The 21728-nt window shown below is 40.0% G+C and overlaps 1 protein-coding gene across 2 annotated transcripts in view; it reads left to right on the top strand.

The window, feature by feature from the left end:
* Positions 1-21728, top strand: part of PLPPR5 (phospholipid phosphatase related 5) — a 135376-nt gene that overhangs the window by 75916 nt on the left and 37732 nt on the right. For both annotated transcript variants that reach the window (XM_069570822.1, XM_069570813.1), the window contains exon 4: positions 15780-15956. In XM_069570822.1, the coding sequence (XP_069426923.1) occupies positions 15780-15956 (177 nt within the window). The remainder of the gene's footprint in view (positions 1-15779; positions 15957-21728) is intronic.

Raw genomic sequence — 21728 nt, 5'->3', positions numbered from 1 at the left:
GTTCCCACAACCAGGGATTGATTGAACCTGCCCCCGCCCCCACCATTGGAAGTCCAGAGTCTTAACCACTGGACCACCACGGAAGCCCTCACTAGCTTCTTGAATTTGGAATGCTGCTCCACCACTTGTAGCCAAAAGTCCGTGGGCAAGTTGCTAAACCTTTCTATGTCTTAGTTACTGCTACTGTTAAGTCCCAAAGTCATGGGGTTATTTGGATTACATGATTGACACAGGTACTGAAGTTAGCACCGTTCTTGACATGTAGCAAGCATTCAGGGGATCTTAAGGTTTAGTGTGATTAGTTATTGAGAGTTAGCCAAGCACTGTGTCAGTCACCGAGGTGACAAAAAGGAAAGGATATTTCTATCCTTCATAAGCTAGCAAAGGAGAAAAAATATATATTGTTTCAGTACAAAAATGATGTCTTTTCATAATTGTTATGAGCAAAATGCTGGGGAGCAAAATGAGGACGACAGAAGCCTAGGTTTATCTGAATATTGTTTACTTTTTGTGTGGCGAATGGAAACAGCTGTTACACGATGGAAATGTGAGAAAATGTCTCGTAAAAGCATTTTTGTTCTTCTGCTTGATGGACAAAGTGCTGTGTGTACAATATATTTATCATGGGGGTCATACTGGAGAGAAATGGTCTCCATGTGAAACCAGCCACGGCTGCACTTAAGGAATAAGGTAAATGTGTCAGTGATGAAGGGTTGTTATTCAGAGCCAAACCATCAGTCGGCCATTGTGCTGAGGGCAGCTGAGCCACTGAGCGTATTCTGATCTTAACTGCACGTACCAGCTGGTCCTGAACACTGAGCTTGTTGTTCATTCACTTCACATTTGTGACTCCCTAGCATTACCCATTCAGGGACATCAACTACATGATAAATTCTGTGTCTGTGATTATGTAATCTTTTGTTAGGGACCCATTAAGTATATTGTAAAGAAAATGGATGGCCACTCTTGGTTTTTCAGATGCAATGTGTTCAAGGACCTTTATTCCCATGCCCATAATTTAAGCAATATAATGTGTTTTTTCTCTCAGAAAATGTAGTTTTAATCCAAGTATATCATTTTAATCCTTTAGGTTCATTCCTGGCACAGAGCAAGCACAAATCTTCATGGTGCCTTGTGACAGTAATAAAACTTATACTACTTGTGAGATAATTGTGCTAAATCCTACAAACTGATATTATCATTTTCATTTAACAAATGATATAAGATTCACAGAAATTAGGTACTCTAAGGTCACAGAAATAACCAGTGGTGGATTGACATTTTAACCCAGATCACTAAATTCCTAAAGTTGAGCTTTTCTTCCTGATTTACACTAAGTATGGAATGCACCAATTATTTAAAGAGTATCAATAAAATATGAAGCAATTGATTAATTGCAAAATATTTTAGAGGCAAAATATTTTTAAAAGCTGTTATAATAATCAGAACCTGAAAAATGGACTAACTCTGAAAGAGATGGGAATACCAGACTACCTAACCTGCCTCTTGAGAAATCTGTATGCAGGTCAGGAAGCAACAGTTAGAACTGGACATGGAACAACAGACTGGTTCCCAATAGGAAAAGGAATACGTCAAGGCTGTATATTGTCACCCTGCTTATTTAACTTCTATGCAGAGTACATCACGAGAAACGCTGGACTGGAAGAAACACAAGCTGCAATCAAGATTGCCGGGAGAAATATCAGTAACCTCAGATATGCAGATGACACCACCCTTATGGCAGAAAGTGAAGAGGAACTAAAAAGCCTCTTGATGAAAGTGAAAGAGGAGAGCGAAAAAGTTGGCTTAAAGCTCAACATTCAGAAAACGAAGATCATGGCATCCGGTCCCATCACTTCATGGGAAATAGATGGGGAAACAGTGGAAACAGTGTCAGGCTTTATTTTGGGGGGCTCCAAAATCACTGCAGATGGTGACTGCAGCCATGAAATTAAAAGACTCTTACCCCTTGGAAGAAAAGTTATGACCAACCTACACAGTATATTCAAAAGCAGAGACATTACTTTGCTGACTAAGGTCCATCTAGTCAAGGCTATCTATGGTTTTTCCAGTGGTCATGTATGGATGTGAGAGTTGGACTGTGAAGAAGGCTGAGTGCCGAAGAATTGATGCTTTTGAACTGTGGTGTTGGAGAAGACTCTTGAGAGTCTCTTGGACTGCAAGGAGATCCAACCAGTCCATTCTGAAGGAGATCAACCCTGGGATTTCTTTGGAAGAAATGATGCTAAAGCTGAAACTTCAGTTTGGCCACCTCATGCGAAGAGATGACTCATTGGAAAAGATTCTGATGCTGGGAGGGATTGGGGGCAAGAGGATGAGGGGATGACAGAGGATGAGATGGCTGGATGGCATCACGGACTCGATGGACGTGAGTCTGAGTGAACTCCGGGAGATGGTGGTGGACAGGGAGGCCTGGAGTGCTGCAATTCATGGGGTCACAAAGAGTCACACGACTGAGCGACTGAACTGAACTGAACTGATAGTTAACTCTGAACATTCAAGATAATTTCATAAAATCATTTTATTACATGGTGTGCTTCTTGAAACAGTAATGTATTAATAGATGTAAAAAAAGGCAATGCCAAAGAATGGTCAAAACTACTGCACAGTTGCACTCATCTCACACGCTAGTAAAGTAATGCTTAAAATTCTCCAACCAGGCTTCAGCAATACGTGAACCATGAACTTCCAGATGTTTAACCTGGTTTTAGAAAAGGCAGAGAAATCAGAGATCAAATTGCCAACCTCCGCTGGATCATGGAAAAAGCAAGAGAATTCCACAAAAAAACATCTATTTCTGTTTTATTGACTATGCCAAAGCCTTTGTGTGGATCACAATAAACTGTGGAAAATTCTGAAAGAAATGGGCATGCCAAACCACCTGACCTGCCTCTTGAGAAACCTATATGCAGGTCAGGAAGCAACAGTTAGAACTGGACATGGAACAACAAACTGGTTCCAAATAGGAAAAGGAGTATGTCAAGGCTGTATATTGTCACCCTGCTTATTTAACTTCTGTGCAGAGTACATCATGAGAAATGCTGGGCTGGAAGAAGCACTGGAAGAAGCTGGAATCAAGATTATCAATAACCTCAGATATGCAGATGACACCACCCTTATGGCAGAAAGTGAAGAAGAACTAAAGAGCCTCTTGATGAAAGTGAAAGAAGAGAGTGAAAAAGTTGGCTTAAAGCTCATCATTCAGAAAACGAAGATCATGACATCCAGTCCCATCACTTCATGGCAGTTAGATGGGGAAACAGTGGAAACAGTGCCAGACTTTATTTTTGGGGGCTCCAAAATCACTGCAGATGGTGATTGCAGCCATGAAATTAAAAGACACTTACTCCTTGGAAGGAAAGTTATGACCAACCTAGACAGCAAATTAAAAAGCAGACACATTACTTTACCAACAAAGGTCCATCTAGTCAAGGCTATGGTTTTTCCAGTGATCATGTAAGGATGTGAGAGTTGGACTATAAAGAAAGCTGAGCACCGAAGAATTGATGCTTTTGAACTGTGGTGTTGGAGAAGACTCTTGAGAGTCCGTTGGACTGCAAGGAGATCCAACCAGTCCATCCTAAAGGAGATTGGTCCTTGGTGTTCATTGGAAGGACTGGTGTTCAAGCTGAAACTCCAATACTTTGGCCACCTGATGCCAAGAGTCGACTCATTGGAAAAGACCCTGATGCTGGGAATGATTGAGGGCAGGAGGAGAAGGGGACGACAGAGGATAAGATCATGGCATCATCGACTTGATGGACATGGGTTTGAGTGGAGTCCAGGAGTTGGTGATGGACAGGGAGGGCTCGCGTGCTGTGGTTCATGGGGTCGCAAAGAGTCAGACACGACTGAGTGACTGGACTGAACTGAACTGAAAAGATATAGATAACTATTGTCGGACAGAGCGCAAGTGTCCTAAAAAATGATTTTATGTACAGTATCCAAAAAAATGATTTTATGTACAGTATCCAATTCCAACAAATATGATAAATAAAGTAATAAGATAGCAATAAATGCTGAAATGACAATATTTTTGAATATTAACTGATGTAGTTTTCATTTCCTTTGGATCATGATGCTCTTGTCTAGGTCTGCATTATCTAGTAGAAATATAAATGAGTCACATAAATGACTGTTAGTTTTCTAATAGTCATATTTTTAAAAAGCAAAAAGTTTAATTAATTTTTGAAATATTTTTGTTTAACCAAGTACGTCCAGATTTTAAAATTTCAACATGTATCAATATAAAAAGTATTAATGAGATATTTTGCATTCCTTTTTCTGCAAAATTTTCAACATTCAGGGTCTATTTGACTCTTATAATACATCTCAGTTCTGATACTACATTTTCATCTCAAGTATTTGCTCTCTATTTAGGTTTCATAAAATTTACAATGTAAAAGTACAAGCACATAACCAATTTATTCCAAATATATTTAAAAGTTTTCTAATAATCAAAGCAAGTGCCAGTTTTAAAATTTAAATTAATTAAAAAATGCAGTCCTATGTTCCCACTACCCATATTTCCAGTGCTCAATAGTTCTAATTAGTGGCTTCTATATTGTACAACATAGCTCTAGGATTTCTCATCTGTTATTCAGTGTCTCAGAGAAGAACATGCCATAAGAGAAAGGTCAACATCTATCTTCCAATTTCCTGTCCTCTAGCTCCTGGAAGCCCCCACTCCACTCTCTGCATGTATGAGTTTGACTATTTTAGATTGCACATATGGGTAAGATCTTGTAATATTTGTCTTTTCTTGACTGGCATATTTCACTTAGCATAATGTCCTTCAGGTTGATTTGTGTTATCTCAAATGATAGGACTTCCTACTTTTTAAATGCTGAATAGTATTGCATCTATACATACCACACAGATCTAATATATAGCAATGTAACTATAGTTTACAATACTGTATTGTAGACCTGAAGCTTGCTTAGAGAGTAGGTAGATCTTAGATGTTCTCACCACACACATACACACAAAATGGTCACTGTGTGCGGTAATGGTTATGTTAATTAGCTTGACCGTAGTGATTACCTTTCTCACATTGCAGAAAGGGGGACCTCTTCCAGGGCCTGAGAGTGGGCTTTTGTCTAACACTCAGAAATGAATTGTCTGAGGAGACACACATACTAACAAAAAAGAGACTTTTTTGGGAAGGGGCACCCTAGCAGGGACCAGCAGGGTAAGGGAACTCAGGAGGACTGCTCTGCCACTTGGTTCAGTCTTGAGTTTTATCATAATAGGATGAGTTTTCAGGTTGTCCCTGGCTGGTCATTCTGGCTCAGGGTCCTTCCTTCTTGGTGGTGTACGCATTGCTCAGCCAAGATGGATTCCAGCAAGGAGGATTCTGGGAAGTTGGTAGGACACGTTGTGGCTCCTTTTGACCCTCCCTAATTCTTGAATTCTGCTTGGTGGTGGCTCGTTAGTTCCGTATTCCTTACCAGGACCTCCTGTCATAAAAGAACTGATGTAGATAGTTAATATGGTGTGTGGCCAGGATGGGCAGTTTCAATCAATTCTTCCCTTAAAACACATGTAAAAGAGCATCATGTTGTATACCTTAAGTATATCCGTTTTTTAAATTTGTCGATTATACCTTAGTTTGTGTGTATGCTCAGTCCCTCAGTTGGGTCCTACTCTTTGCAACCCCATCGACTGTAGCCCTCAAGATGCCTCTGTCAATTGGATTCTCCAGGCAAGAATACTGGGAGTAAGTTGCCATTTCCTACTCCAGGGGATCTTCCTGACCCAGAGATCGATCCCCTGTGTCTTACGTCTCCTGCATTAGCAGGTGAATTCTTTACCACTGTGCCACCAAGGAAGCCCTATTCCTCAATAAAACTGAGAAAAGAGATGGGCCAGTACCAGTTAGAAAAGGAAGGTGGTGTTTGGCTTCAATAGTCAAGTCTCATTTGTCCTAAGAGAACAGGAATTTCTAAATTCCAAAGCTACCTTTATATACCAAAAGCAAAATTTGAAGATTTGTATATATTCTTACAAGGTAACAATAGAGAGTACACAGGATATAATGGATATGAAAAGGATGGTGCAGCCACACCTGGGAGCGGACGGTGCCATCTCTTTGCCAAGAAGTGGGAGGATTGGAGGAGAGAAAAGGGTAGAATGGCAGGTATCAGCATTGGGGTGAGCACCCTTAGTTTAGAAACCCTGAGAAGGCAGTTGACCACCAGATTACAGATACTCCATAAAGGTTGAAGAGAAAAGAGAAAGTAGATGGGCTTATGTCTATTTTCTGTCCTGAAACTGGGAGAGCTTAACCTCAGGGCAGCCCTTTGGCAGGTGGGTAAAGCAGCAGAGCAGATGGTCCTATGGGAGCCCCAGGAAGCTGCAGCCAAGCTAGAGAGGACAGAAATCCCCAAGGCCAGAAGGGGATGTGCTGAGGACCAGAGTGTGACCCTAAATGTGCCAAGTCAGGGGGGCCACAGGGACATTCACAGTGGTTGTTGAGAGGGCTCAGGAGACCCGTGGGAGAAGCACAGTGTGGTAGTAGTATTAGTCACTCAGTTGTGCCTAACTCTTTGAACCCCACGCACTATAGCCTGCCAGGCTCCTCTGTTCATGGGATTCTCCAGGCAAGAATATTGGAGTGGATTGCCATTCCCTTTTCCAGAGAATCTTCCCAACCCAGTGATCAAACCTGGGTCTTCTGCATTGCAGGCAGATTCTTTACCATCTGAGCTAAAGGGAAGTCAGGGGAGGCTGTTCAGCAGGACGGCCCTGTGGCCACCCTGATATCACCTCCTCTCCTCAGCCATGCAGTCTTGAAGGCCTCCAACTGGGCCAGGGTATTTTTCCAGAAAGAGAACAGAGAGAAACTCAGAACAACTGAGCATTTATTCAGGTTTTTCCCTTCCCCCATTCCATTCCTCTCCAGTGTGGGATGGATGTCCATGATAAAGTTTAGGTCAGTTTGTGGGGTGAGGGGAAGTAAATGCATGCTCCATACAACCTATGCTGTAGTATATTAAAGTATGACTTCAGCACACCACCATTTATTGCACTTTCCCATCACAGCTCTGAAAAGTCTGAGTTAGGTAAACACAAATCTGTCTGGTACAAAGTCCATGGCCTTTCCACCATCACATTACTTTTCATCACAATTCGGTTACAATAGAATTACACAGCTCTATTCTAATACACCGTTCTATTACCCCATCAGATACATTTACATTGCAGTTTGGCAAATTTATGATCATAGATAAGTTTGGATACAATAATAAGACTTTTAGGTCACCGCACACCTGGCTTAATAAGTGAACTCTCCATATTTTGTTCAGTGTTTTTATACCCATTTGCGACTAAGTCTCCAGTTGAGCATCATGGAGTTCCACCCTTGACACTGTCTTTTTATTGGTGATCTGTATGGTACTAACAAGAAACTGAGAGAAGGAGAACTAGTTTGATAGATGTTAGCCTCACAGTTCAAAATGGTTTTGACAAGGTGGACTGATATTTTGAGAACAATTATGAAATTTGATTTTTTTGAAAACAACTCCAGGAATCCAGGATAAGAGGAACTTGGTAGGGCATTGGTCCATGTGAAGACCACAAACAATATGACCAGAAATGCTATGTAGTTATTTAAAAAAGCAAAACCAAAATTTAAAAAAAATCTGTTGCTTTTAAGGATGTATTAATCAAAGTAGTCAAAACTTGGATATCAGTTTAAAGAATCCAGTTCTAACCTGATTGTGAATTGTAGTTTCATGAGTAAGACTATAGTGAAGTGAAGTCACTCATTCATGTCTTACTCTTTGTGACCCCATGGGCTGTAGCCTTACAGGCTCCTCTGTCCATGGGATTTTCCAGGCAATAGTCCTGGAGTGGATTGCCATTTCCTTCTCCAGGGGATCTTCCCAACCCAGGGATTGAACCCGGGTCTCCTGCATTGTAGACAGACGCTTTACTGTCTGAGCCACCAGAGAAGTCCCAAGACTATAGGGTGCAATCCAAATAAACTACTCATTTATGGTCAATTAATCTGTGACAAAGGAGGCAAGACTGTATAATGGAGAAAAGACAGTCTCTTCAATAAGTGGTGCTGAGGAAACTGGATGGCTACAGGTGAAAGAATGAAGCTAGACCATTCTCTAATAGTATACACAAAAATAAACTAAAAATGGATTAAAGACCTAAATGTAAGACCGGACCCTATAAAACTCCTAAAGGAAAACATACGCAGAACACTCTTTGACGTAAATTGCAGCAATATTTTTTTGATCCATCTCCTAGAGTAATGGAATAAAAACAAAAATAAACAAATGGACCCAATTAAACTTAAAAGCTTTTGCACAGCAAAGGAAACCATAAACAAAATGAGGAGACAACCTAAGGAATGGGAGAAAATATTTGCCAATGATAGTACCAACAAGGAATTGATTTCCAAAATATACAAAGAACTCATATAGCTTAATATCAAAGAACAATCTATCAAAAAAATGGCCAGAAGACATTTCTGCAAAGAAGACATACCCAACAGGCACATGAAAAGATGCTTGACATTGCTAATTACTAGAGAAATGCAAATCCATACCACAATGTGGTGTCACCTCACACCAGTCAGAATAGTGATGATTAAAAGGTCTACAAATATTAAATGCTGGAGAGTGTGTAGAGAAAAAGGAACCCTCCTACACTATTGGTAGGAATGTAAATTGGTGCAGCTGCTATGAAGAATAATATGGGCGTTCCTTAAAAAACTAGAGTTACCATATGATCCAGCAATCCCACTCCTGTGCATATATCCAGACAAAACTAATGTGAAAAGGTATGTGCACCCCAGTTTTCATAGCAATACTATTTTCAATAGCTAACACATGGAAACAACCTCAGTGTCCACTGACAGATGAATGGATAAAGAAGATGTGGTGTATGTACACAATGGGTTATTACTCGCCCATTAAAAATGAAATGTCATTTGCAGCACTATAGATTATTATATTAAGTAAAGTATGTCTGGAAGAGAAAGACAAGTGTTATATGAGGTCACTTGTATGTGAAATCTAAACAATGATATAAATGAGCTTACAAAACAGGAATGGACTCACAGATATAGAAAATCAATCTGTGGTTACCAAAGTGGTTGGCAGAAGGGTGATGGTGAAGGTGAATTAGGAGGTTGGGATTAACATATACACACTTCTGTGTTTAAAATAAACAAGGACCTACTGTAAAGCACAGGAAACTATATTCAGTGTCATTTGAAACCATGTATATATATGCACTTTTACTGTACCGTGTATCAAGCACTTCGCGTGTGCTTAGTTGTTCAGTCGTGTCTGACTCTGTGTGACCCCATGGACTGTAGTCCACCAGGCTCTTATCCATGGGGATTCTCCAGGCAAGAATACTGGGGAAAAAAAAAAAAGAATACTGGGGTAGGGTTGCCATTTCCTCCTCCAGGGGATCTTCCCAACCCAGGGATCAAACCCAGGTCTCCCACATTGCAGGTGGATTCTTTACCATCTGAGACACCAGGGAAGCCCTTATATATAAAGAAATATATATATAGAAACGGATGGATGAAATCAAGGCCTTTAGTTTGTAGTAAAGAAAAGGCAAAGGCTAAGAGAGTTCATGATAATCACCTGCAAATAATTAGTGCATCTTTTAAGAGAACATGAAAGGGAGGGAAAATGGCAAAATAGCATAAGGAAAAAGTGAAAGAGTATGAAAGCAAGGGAAGAATGTGGGTTTTCCATGCTCAGCCCCGATGATCTTCGCTCACCAGGCACTTCCGCAGCAACACACAATGTAGTCGGTCTGTGTCCTGCTGTGTTCTCCAACCTGACCATGACTGAACCCCAGAAGAGCATCCATAGCCCCCTATATGTCTCCCAACACCTGCATCATCCCCGCAGCACTCACCACAATGTGTGGTTTATACTAAGAGCTTACTGTGCACTATCGCTGTGCTAAGTACTTTACCTGTATTACATCATTTAATTCTTCCCATACCGCCTGGTAATATTTCTGTCATTTGCATTTTACGCATAAGGAGTTCAAAGATTCAATAGGTTGAATACCTTGTTCAAGTTATTCACTTGTTTAAGTGGCAGAGCTGGGACTCAACCCAAAACTCTTTGATTCCAGAGCAGATGATCTAATCTCGGTGCCACAGTTCTCTCTTATAGGTCATTTTTACAAATTCCAGTCCATTTACTCATTCACACACGAAGCAGATATTGATTGATTATAGTAGTTTTCTTTTTAAACCATGACAAAATACCACAAACGTGGGGACTTAGAAACAACCCAAAGTTATAATCCTAGAGTTCTATATGGGTTCACTGGGCTAAACTGAAGGTTTCAGCCTGGCTGCATCCCTTCAAGAGGCTCTAAAGAGAGTTCATTTCTTACCTTTCCAGATCTCAGAGGATATCTCAGTTCCTTGCTTAGTGGCTCCCTTTCTCCATCATCAAAGACAGTAGCATAGCATCTTCAGATCTCTTTCTGACTAAAGCTAGGGAAGGTTATCCACTTTTAAACACTCATGTGATTAGGTGACATATTCGCAAGTTCCCAGGATTAGCGCTTCAGCATTGTTAGAGAGCTAATATTCTTTCCATCACGGGTGCCTGTCCTGTATCAAGTTTTGATTCAGGCAATATGAGATAGACAGGAGGAGAAGGACAATAGCAAGTAAACAAAGGCATATGCAAGACATTTTCTGATAGTGATATGTATTTTCTGACAAAAGTTCAAAAATTCACTTTTCCCCAAGCATACCATTTACACATTCACTAATTCAACATTTTTGAGTACCTTCTATGTAAAAGGAGTTCTGTGCATTTCAAGTGGGCTTTCCTGGTAACTCAGTGGTAAAAGAATCTACCTGCCAATTCAGGAGACACTGATCCTTGGATTGGAAAGATCCCATGGAGAAGGAAATGGCAACCCACTCTAATATTCTTGTTTGGGAAATCTCATAACAGATGAGTCTGGTGGGCTGTAGTCCACGGGATCACAAAGAGTTGGACTTGACTTAGTGACTAAACCATGACAACAGCAATGAATTTCAGGTAGAATTGTGAATGGACAGAGGTTTTACGCTAATGGAATATTCTCATAGAGGCAACAGATAAACATACATACACAAAATAGAGAACATGATTTTTAGATAGTGGCAAATGCTGTGAGGGAAATACTCCATACTCATTCTCTTGTACCTTTGCATTTTTCATTTATTCCCTCTTTTATTTAGTCTAATAGTTATTTCAAGTGCTTACAGTGTTTCAGACAAAGGACTAACTAAGCACAAGGTTTACAGTACAGAACACAGATCTGCCTTGTATGTCATTAGTATAGTGAAGGGAGCAAATTAGTATAAACCATACATTGTGGTGAGTGCTGTGGGGATGATGCAGGTGTTGGGAGACATATAGTGGGCCATGGATGCTCTCCCTGGGTCTAGGACAGTGTTTTCCCCCACTTCGTCTTCACTGAGAACTCATGCTCATCCTTCTGGATATAACCTAGATGGCTTCTCTTTGAATAATAGTTTCAGGTTTATAGTAAGTGCTTAACACAAACATTTGTGTTTTTATTTTTGTTTTATAATAGTATTGTTTTTAAAATTATACAGTGCTTTCTCAGTTTACCCAAGATTTCGATGATTATTCTTACAATTGTGTCCATTCACATTACTACATGACATGGGCATTGTGATTGTGAAGTGAAAGTGTTAAGTCACTCAGTCGTGTCCAATTCTTTGTGACCCCATGGACTATAGCCCACCAGGCTCTTTGGTCCATAGAATTCTCCAGGCAAGATTACTGGAGTGGGTAGCCATTCCCTTTTTCAGGAGATCTTCCCAGTCTAGGGATCAAACCTGGTTTCCTGCATTGTAGGTAGATTCTGTACTGTCTGAGCCAACCAGGGAAGCCTGAGCTTTGTAATTATATTTTAGTAAAAGCACTCAAGTAAGCAAAACCCCTTTATATATGTGTCAGTTATTGTAGACAATGTATAAACAAGGGAAAAGGAGTTGAAGAATATACCCCAGCTGTTAGCAGATAGCAAATGACCAGTTTGAGCTTTCTGCATTTGTGCTAATAGATATTTGTGGGATGGATGGATAAGAACTGCCCAAGTATGGCTAAATGGCTTGGCTTATAAGGTAGTGAACATCCACTGAGGACTGAACAGATACCATCCTGCTCAAATCATACTCCCTTCTGTTTGTGTTTTATTTTAGTTAAATTTTGACATCTGGTTAACCTAGATGGTTTCGTAAGTGAATTAAAAACCAAGAGAGCATAAATAATCAATTTCTGTCCTGCATCCAACTTGCTTAATAGATTCTTATGCCATAATTTCCTTTTCTGCAAATTAGGGATAATAGACCTTCTGTAAGGATAACACAATTAGACTGGTTAAAAGGCAGTCATATTCATAAGTACTGGGGAACCAGAAAGTTTTCTAGTATGTATAAGTGAAAACTCAAAATTTTCTTTTGTGACATCCCTGCCAACTGAGAAAAATCTGTGCATTATAAAGGGTTATGATCCACTTTAAAGTTGAAAGTATTTGAATGAATGTCACCCTTCTTCATAACCCTTTGCATTCAATTTTCTTTTCTTCTGGTTCTGGACATTAAGTGGGGTCTGTTGGAAGAAGAGCAAAATCCCAGGCTATTCCTATTATAGAAGCTTCTTCATGAGTTTGCATAGTGACCAGGCTGTATCCTGGGGCCGCTTATAAACAATACTTGAGTCGTACAACTTAGGCATGAATTGAAATTTAAGAGAATCTTAAGAGGATCATAGCCCAAGCTCAAGGATTACTAATAAGCCAACACAACTTGGACAAGTAAGGCCTGAGCTCTATCTGAGGTGGCCTCTGGAGATGAAGAAGGCAAATACTTTCCAAAGTTATTTAGATTCTATAGATTTTCTACACAAACCACACTTATACCATTTCCTAATTCTCCCTAATAGTAGAGTACAGATGTAGCCTCATCCCTATGTGCTGTAATAGCCTTCTTTCCCCTGTTTTTAATTTTATTTCTCTTGCATTCACTGATACTTAGTTTATGTTCACTGGCCATTTTTTTCCAAGCAAGAAATTAATAGAGAGAGGAAGGTTGGAGGCACCAAAATGCTCTATCCTTACTTCCCTTTGACATCTCTCTGTCTCAAAAGTGCCACCCTCAATACTCCAATTGTGTATTCTTTATAATAAGCTTTATTGTGAGTCAGTTTTTTTATCTGTCAAATGAAGGTAATGATGATATTTTATGGTTATTTTGAGGACTTAATAAGTAAAATGCTTAGAGCATTGTCTTGAACAGACATCGCTCATGAAAATCATAGCTCTAATGATTATTAGCATATTAATATTATTCAGTTATCATTTCATATTCATTTTGTCTTAATGAGGGTAGTTGTCTTTTAGTGTTCTGACAGACATGAAGAAATGCAAAGTTAAGAAGTCAGTAATCAGTCAGAAAATCTCACTAGCAGCTTAAATTTCACTCCCTATTTATATGTGTGAGTCAAATAAGAAATTACTCTACTAGATGCATCACTGGAAACCTGAAGTAGTGTGGTATTCTTGTCTTGTTACTCATGTGGGCAGAACTCTTTAATAAATTCTCTTGGAATGGCAAAAGCATCTTTTTCTCTTCTCATCTCCTCCTGTTTCTCTCTCATGTCTACTTATTCTTCTTAACTGAGATTATTCAGATCTTCTAAGCACAGGCTTAGAATACACAGACATAGCTCTGGAGGTCAAATGCCAAAATGAAGATAATCCAGCTTTTAAAATATATATCCTAGAGTATTGAGACCTAAGATAGTTTGCAAAAGGCTAGAACTTGGCTAGATAGAAACCTTGTATCATATGAACTGTTTAAATATTCATAATGTGTACTGGCAGCTCACAGGGCTACAAACTTTGCCCAGAAAAAAAAAAAGAAAAGAGAATTACTGATTTTCATAGCACCCAAAAATGGCTGCCATGGACTAAAAGCTTAAGTGCTGATTTGGTTTAATCTGTTAGTCAAATGTATTTTTTTTTAATTCAACTGAGGACAATAGGCAAGTGGTTATATGCATTTGTAAGTATTTTTCTGACTATATTATCAGTATCAGATGCTGACATTAATGTCATAAAAACTTATTGTACTGTGAAAGCCATCTCTTTAATAATTACTAGTGAGTTGCCTGGAAAATCCATGGACAGAGGAGCCTGGTAGGCTGCAGTCCATGGGGTTGCTAAGAGTTGGACACGACTGAGTGAATTTACTTTCACTTTTTACTTTCATGTGTTGGAGAAGGAAATGGCAACCCACTCCAGTGTTCTTGCCTGGAGAATCCCAGGGATGGGAAGCCTGGTGGGCTGCCATCTATGGGGTCGCACAGAGTCGGACACGACTGAAGCAACTTAGCAGCAGCAGCAGCAGCAGCAGTGACTTCAAATAGGGGCTTCCCTGGTGGCTCAGACAGCAAAGAATCTTCCTTCAATATAGGAGACTGGGGTTCAATCCCTGGGTCAGGAAGATTCCTCAGGAGAAGGGAACGACCACCTCCTCCAGTATTCTTGCTGGAGTATCCCATGAACAGAGGAGCCTGGCAAGCTGCAGTCCTTGGGGTCACAACGAGTTGGACACAACCCAGCAACTAAACACACACAGTGACTTGAAATAACTCACACATCTCCTTCACAGTCAACAGATTCACTTCTACAGAAATGCACATAGGAAATTATGAGCAGTTGAGCTATAAAATAAATCAGATTGGGGAAGAACTGGGTTTCTTGACCATGGTGTCTCACAACTTTAAAAGATTTCATTCTGTGCAACCAGCTGACAGTTACACGTTCTTCATTAGCATACATGAAGATGCCAAAAATGTAGGTGTTTACTGATTATTTTGGTTTAACTGACACATTTCTCCCATATAATTAAGGGTTTTTTGTTGTTATTCTTATGCTGGTTGATAAAATTTGTTAAACAAAGTATTTTCACAATTTCAGATAGCAGCATAAAAGTAAATGTTGGTACTGTAATGAACTTTAAATTATTTTTATAAGTAATATCTATTTAGTGAAATCCACTTGATTTTGTTTTTTATAGATATGCTCACAAGTTTGATTTTTATAAAGTATGCATGCACTCTCAGTAGCTCAGTCCTGTCCAACTCTTTGTAATACTGTGGATTGTAGCCCACCAGGCTCCTCTGTCCATGCGATTTCCCAGGCAAGAATACTGGAATGGGTTGCCATTTCATCCTCCAGGGGATCTTCCCGACCCAGGGATCAAACCCACACCTCCTGTATTGGCAAGTGGATTCTTTACCCCTGAGCCACCTGAGAAGTCCCTTTTATAAAGTGTACATCCTCTCAATATGGTATACAGAAATGTAAACATTAAAAACATTCATTAATTTTCCCTTTCCAGTAGTATTCATATAAAATGTAAATTCATATAAAATGAGAGTAAGTAATTAAAAGTTTATGAAAAGTGACTTGGAATGTCTGCAACTCAGTATCTTAAATGATTAATGTTACATAAGAATTGACCATTACTCAATATAAGGTAAGTACAATTAACTAATCACTACTTTTAAACTCTACTTTTAAGAAAATTCTTCAAAAAATTTATAAACTGTAGTTAATTATTTGAGTTATATAAATATATCTGTTCCTATAAATATGTGTGTCCTGATACATATATAAAGTGTACATATATAAGGAAATGCATTCACGCTTTTTGTTTGCTATTTCAGATGTACATTACCAACACAATCAAAGCCAAAGGAACAAGACTTGCTAAGCCCGTTTTGTGCCTAGGCTTAATGTGTTTGGCTTTTCTTACTGGACTGAACAGAGTTGCAGAATATCGAAATCATTGGTCTGATGTGATAGCAGGCTTTCTGGTTGGAATATCTATAGCAGTATTTCTTGTAAGTACAAGTTTCTTTAAATATAATTTGTTTGTTAATTAATGTGTATAGCCACCCACTAGACAATACAGGTGTGAATCACTGGGTTTAGTTTTCGACAGGTGGTCTCTGAAATGGAAATATGTATGTTTTAAATCACTCATTTCTTTCTTCTCCTTCATTTGTTCTGCCTAAAGTCAGGCTTGGGGTGAAAAGTGCGTATTTTCTACATTTAAAAGTGAAGAGACTATTTTCAGGCAAAGTGGAATGGGGCTAAAAATCACTCATACCTCCCTAGATGTTTTTTCTTTTGAATTTATTTTTTGATTGGAGGAAAATTGCTTTATAATATTGTGTTGGTTTCTGTAGTACAACAGTGCAAACCAATCATAATTTACACACACACACACACACACACACACACACACACACGCATATCCCTTCCCTGTTGAGCCTCCCTCCCCAACCCCCTCATCCCACCCCTCTAGGTAATCATAGAGCACCAGGCTGGGCTCCCTATGTTATATAACAGCTTCCTACTAACTATTTTACACATGGTAGCCTGTATATTTCAGTGCTACTGTCTCAATTTGTCCTGTCCTGTCCTTCCTACAATGTGTATACAAGTCTGTTCTTTACATCTGCATTCCCATTCCTTTCCTACAAATAGGTTTTTTTTTTTTTTTTCCAGACACACATAAAACTTTATTGTGGACCTTTTTGAAATGGGAAAATTTTTTAAAAATTTTATTTTTACTTTATTTTTCTTTACAATACTGTATTGGTTTTGCCATACATTGACATGAATCCACCACTGGTGTACATGAGTTCCCAATCCTGAAACCCCCTCCCACCTCCCACCCCATATCATCTCTCTGGATCATCCCCGTGCACCAGCCCCAAGCATCCTGTATCCTATATCGAACATAGACTGGCGATTCATTTCTTACATGATAGTATACATGTTTCAGTGCCATTATCCCACATCATCCCACCCTCTCCCTCTCCCTCTCCCTCAGAGTCCAAAAGTCCACTCTACACATCTGTGTCTCTTTTGCTGTCTTGCATACAGGGTCATCATTGCCATCTTTCTAAATTCCATATATATGTGTTAGTATACTGTATTGGTGTTTTTCTTTCTGGCTTACTTCACTCTGTATAATCGGCTCCAGTTTCATCCATCTCATTAGAACTGATTCAAATGTATTCTTTTAATGGCTGAGTAATACTCCATTGTGTATATGTATGTTTAAAAAGTTTCCTCAGGGCACTTAGCGTCTTGAAGTATGTAGAGTATCCCAAAGTGCCCTGGTGCCTCCAAACAGTCCTCTCCTGAGCTGCCAAGTCCCAGAACCTAACAGGTGAACCTCACTTGTGAGATGAGCCGGTCGCCTTCAGTGACTGAAAACCCATGGAGAGTTTCCAAGGCAATATCACTCAAATCAGATTCTGCCAAGAAGTGAGGCATACACGTAGTGACTGTTAATGAGGCAAGCCTGCCATCTCTACTTCTGCGGTAAAAATCTCCTTGGACTACTTCTGTAGATTTTAGTTCTGTAGGTTTAGTTGTTTCAATCTGATTTTCAGTTCAGTTCAGTGGCTCAGTCGTGTGTGACTCTTTGCAACCCCATGAATCGCAGCACGCCAGGCCTCCCTGTTTATAACAGTATGTTAAAGCTTATACAAACCTTTCCAGCTACCAATGATTTGCGCACTGTTATGTGCTGGGCATTTTATATAGGTTATTTCTTCTAGAACTTCTTGTGGTAAAAGTAGTGACTATGCCCTGATCCCTTTCTAGACCACTTGCTATTTTTCTTTCTGATGCCTTTCCCTGCTGTGTCCAAGGTTCCTTGGAAACTTAGGCTTACTTTCCCCACCCCCAGAGGTATCCTGTAGCCTCATGCAAACAGGGGCCCAGGCATGGCCCCCAACCTTTCCCTTGCTTTCACTTAAGACAGTTGAAATAGGCTAACTTTTTATAAAACAAACAAAAAAAATGCTTCACATAAATCCTAAGAAAATAATCATAGGCACAGCAAACAGCATGCCAAAAGTTGAAGCATTAAAGTGCTAGTGCCAGATGTAACGGAATTTCAGCTCTGTGGGTCTGGAACATCTTTGCTGGTGTTTCATCAGGCTTCATCTCCTCTTGTGGCTGTAGCCATCTTCCCTTGACTGCCAGTGAACATCATGATACCTTGCAAGGTTAAGTCTAGAGCACTCATATCTTCCTTTCACTTCCTCGTCTGAGAACCACGTGGGGAATGATTAATTGGACTAGGGGTCCCCCTTGAGCTCAAGACCATCTTATTGGACATACTCAGAATCTTCCATAGGGCCCTTCAAGCATTCCCATGCATCCAGGAAGAGGACCTTATAAAAAGGTCATATGGAAGTGCTTTAACCATGTAATAACTAAACAAGCTTTTATCCATAAAAACAGTGTTTCTGATTTTAATGTCAGTGCAAAAGTATGTTTTGCTTTATACAGTAGTCTCCTCCTATACCCAAAGGAGGAGAAGATGTAGCCTGATGAGGTACCAGCAAAGATGTTCCAGACCCATGGAGCTGAAATGCAGTTACATCTGAATAGTGCTTTAACTGGGCCTGCAAAGGGTCTCAGATAAATATGACTTGTCTTCTCTGGGAGTCTGTTTCTGGAGTCAGACAGTAATGGCCAGTCTATTCCCTCAAACATTCCCTCCTTTTCTTCGTTCATGAAACAAACATTTACTGAGACCCTACTCTAATCCAGGCATTGTGCTTGGTGCTGGGAATAAGTACATGAAAATGATCCAGTCCAGGTACTTAAATAGATTGCAGTCAGGTGGGACAAGATGGACATGAAGAGTTCTATAGAGGATGATGTAATGGTAGATGTAGGGTACATATACTCAGATCTACTCTGTTTGAATTAGGGACGAATCAGAAAGAAGAGGCTATATATAAACTTGAAGAATTTGTAAAGCAGATAGGTGTAGCTTGGGGCATAAGGAATGAAGGGCAAAGAGCACAGTGCACAGGCAACAGAAAATATATCAAAAAATAAGCATGTATGAAGGCCCTCCTGTATTCTAGGCCGAAGGCACAGTATGCATCTGGCACCCAGAAATGATACCAGTCATCCAACATGGGTGACAAGAAGGGGAATGAAAAAGCACACAGGGGATACTCTGAATGCCTCATGTGGTATAACAGTAATTTGGGCTCTTGCTTAAAAATGTAGGTGATTTGGAAGCCTCTGTCAGCTCCCAGAGAGTTGAAAGAGAGCAAAAGTTTGGTTGAATCTCATCCTCACTATCTACTCAATTTGTGCCCTTAAGCAATTTACCTAACCTCAGTTTCTTCCTCTTTAAATAAGGTTCAGTTCAGCTCAGTCTCTCAGTCGTATCCAACTCTTTGCAACCCCATGAATCGCAGCACACCAGGCCTCCCTGTCCATCACCAACTCCCAGAGTTCACCCAAACTCATGTCCATCAAGTAGGTGATGCCATCCAGCCATCTCAGTCTCTGTCATCCCCTTCTCCTCCTGCCCCCAATCCCTCCCAGCATCAGGGTCTTTTCCAATAAGTCAACTCTTCGCATGAGTTGGCCAAAGTATTGGAGTTTCAGCTTCAGCATCAGTCCTTCCAAAGAACAGCCAGGACCAATCTCCTTTAGGATGGACTGGTTGGATCTCCTTGCAGTCCAAGGGACTCTCAAGGGTCTTCTCCAACATCACAGTTCAAAAGTATCGTTTCTTCAGCGCTCAGCTTTCTTCACAGTCCAACTCTCACAGCCATACATGACCACTGGAAAAACCATAGCCTTGGCTAGATGGACCTTTGTTGGCAAAGTAATGTCTCTGCTTTTGAATATGCTGTCTAGGTTGGTAATAACTTTCCTTCCAAGGACTAAGCGTCTTTTAATCTCATGGCTGCAGTCACCATCTGCAGTGATTTTGGAGCCCAATAAAATAAAGTCTACCACTGTTTCCCCATTTATTTCCCATGAAGTGATGGGACCGGATGCCATGATCTTCGCTTTAAGCCAACTTTTTCACTCTCCTCTTTCACTTTCATCAAGAGGCTTTTTAGTTTCTCTTCACTTTCTGCCATAGGGTGGTATCATCTGTATATCTGAGGTTGTTGATATTTCTCCCGGCAATCTTGATTCCAGCTTGTGCTTCTTCCAGTCCAGCGTTTCTCATGATGTACTCTGCATATAAGTCAAATAAGCAGGGTGACAATATACAGCCTTGATGTTCTCCTTTTCCTATTGGGAACCAGTCTGTTGTTTTATGTCCAGTTCTAACTGTTGCTTCCTGACCTGCATATAGGTTTCTCAAAAGGCAGGTCAGGTGGTCTGGTATTCCCATCTCTTTCAGAATTTTCCACAGTTTATTGTGATCCACATAGTCAAAGGCTTTGGCATAGTCAATAAAGCAGAAATAGATATTTTTCTGGAACTCTCTTGCTTTTTCGATGATCCAGCAGATGTTGGCAATTTGATCTCTGGTTCCTCTGCCTTTTCTAAAACCAGCTTGAACATCAGGGAGTTCACAGTTCACGTATTGCTGAAGGCTGGCTTGGAGAATTTTGAGCATTCCTTTACTAGCATGTGAGATGAGTGCAATTATGGGGTAGTTTAAACATTCTTTGGCATTGCCTTTCTTTGGGATTGGAATGAAAACACCTTTTCCAGTCCTGTGGCCACTGCTGAGTTTTCCAAATTTGCTGGCATATTAAGTGCAGCACTTTCACAGCATCATCTTTCAGGATTTGAAATAGCTCAACTGGAATTTCATCACCTCCAATAGCTTTGTTTGTAGTGATGCTTTCTAAGGCCCACATGACTTCACATTCCAGGATGACTGGCTCTAGGTGAGTGATCACACCATTGTGATTATCTGGGTCATGACGACCTTTTTTGTACACTTCTGTGTACTCTTGCCACCTATTCTTAATATCTTCTGCTTCTGTTAGGTCCGTACCATTTCTGTCCTTTATTGAGCTCATCTTTGCCTGAAATGTTCCCTTGGTATCTCTAATTTTCTTGAAGGGCCTCTAGTCTTTCCCATTCTGTTGTTTTCCTCTATTTCTTTGCATTGATCACTGAAGAAGGCTTTCTTATCTCTTCTTGCTATTCTTTGGAACTGTGCATTCAGATGCTTATATCTTTCCTTTCTCCTTTGCTTTTCGCTTCTCTTCTTTTCACAGCTATTTGTAGCGCCTCCTGAGACAGCCATTTTGCTTTTTTGCGTTTCTTTTCCATGGGGATGGTCTTGATCCCTGTCTCCTGTACAATTTCATGAACCTCAGTCCATAGTTCATAGGCACTCTGTCTATAAGATCTAGTCCCTTAAATCTATTTTGCACTTCACTGTATAGTCATAAAGGATTTGATTTAGGTCATACCTGAATGGTCTAGTCGTTTTCCCTACTTTCTTCAATTTAAGACTGAATTTGGCAATAAGGATTTAAATAAGGTTACAGTCTCCTTGAAGGATTGTTACACAGACTGATAATGTGTAAACAAAATGGTGTGTATGTTTAATTCATGGCCACATGGATGACTGAAATAATTTTATAAATGAGAGATTGTTTCCTTTCAGACGCTTTTACTCTATGATAAGATTTGTGCTTTAAAAATATGTTTTTGGAAAATAAAGCTCCAGGTGAGGATAGAGACAAGTTATGCAGATTCAGGGAAGTGGTGGATGGGCCTCTGATTGCACAGAGGGAGGGGACGCTGGCTGGAGGTGGGATGGTTTGGAAATTGATGAAACAATGGAATTGATGAGGATGAAG

Source organism: Ovis canadensis, chromosome 1 (genome assembly GCF_042477335.2).
Source record: "Ovis canadensis isolate MfBH-ARS-UI-01 breed Bighorn chromosome 1, ARS-UI_OviCan_v2, whole genome shotgun sequence".
NCBI classification, from domain to species: Eukaryota; Metazoa; Chordata; class Mammalia; order Artiodactyla; family Bovidae; genus Ovis; species Ovis canadensis.
Note: the sequence above shows the minus strand (reverse complement) of the source record. Positions and strands in the feature narration are given on the sequence as shown.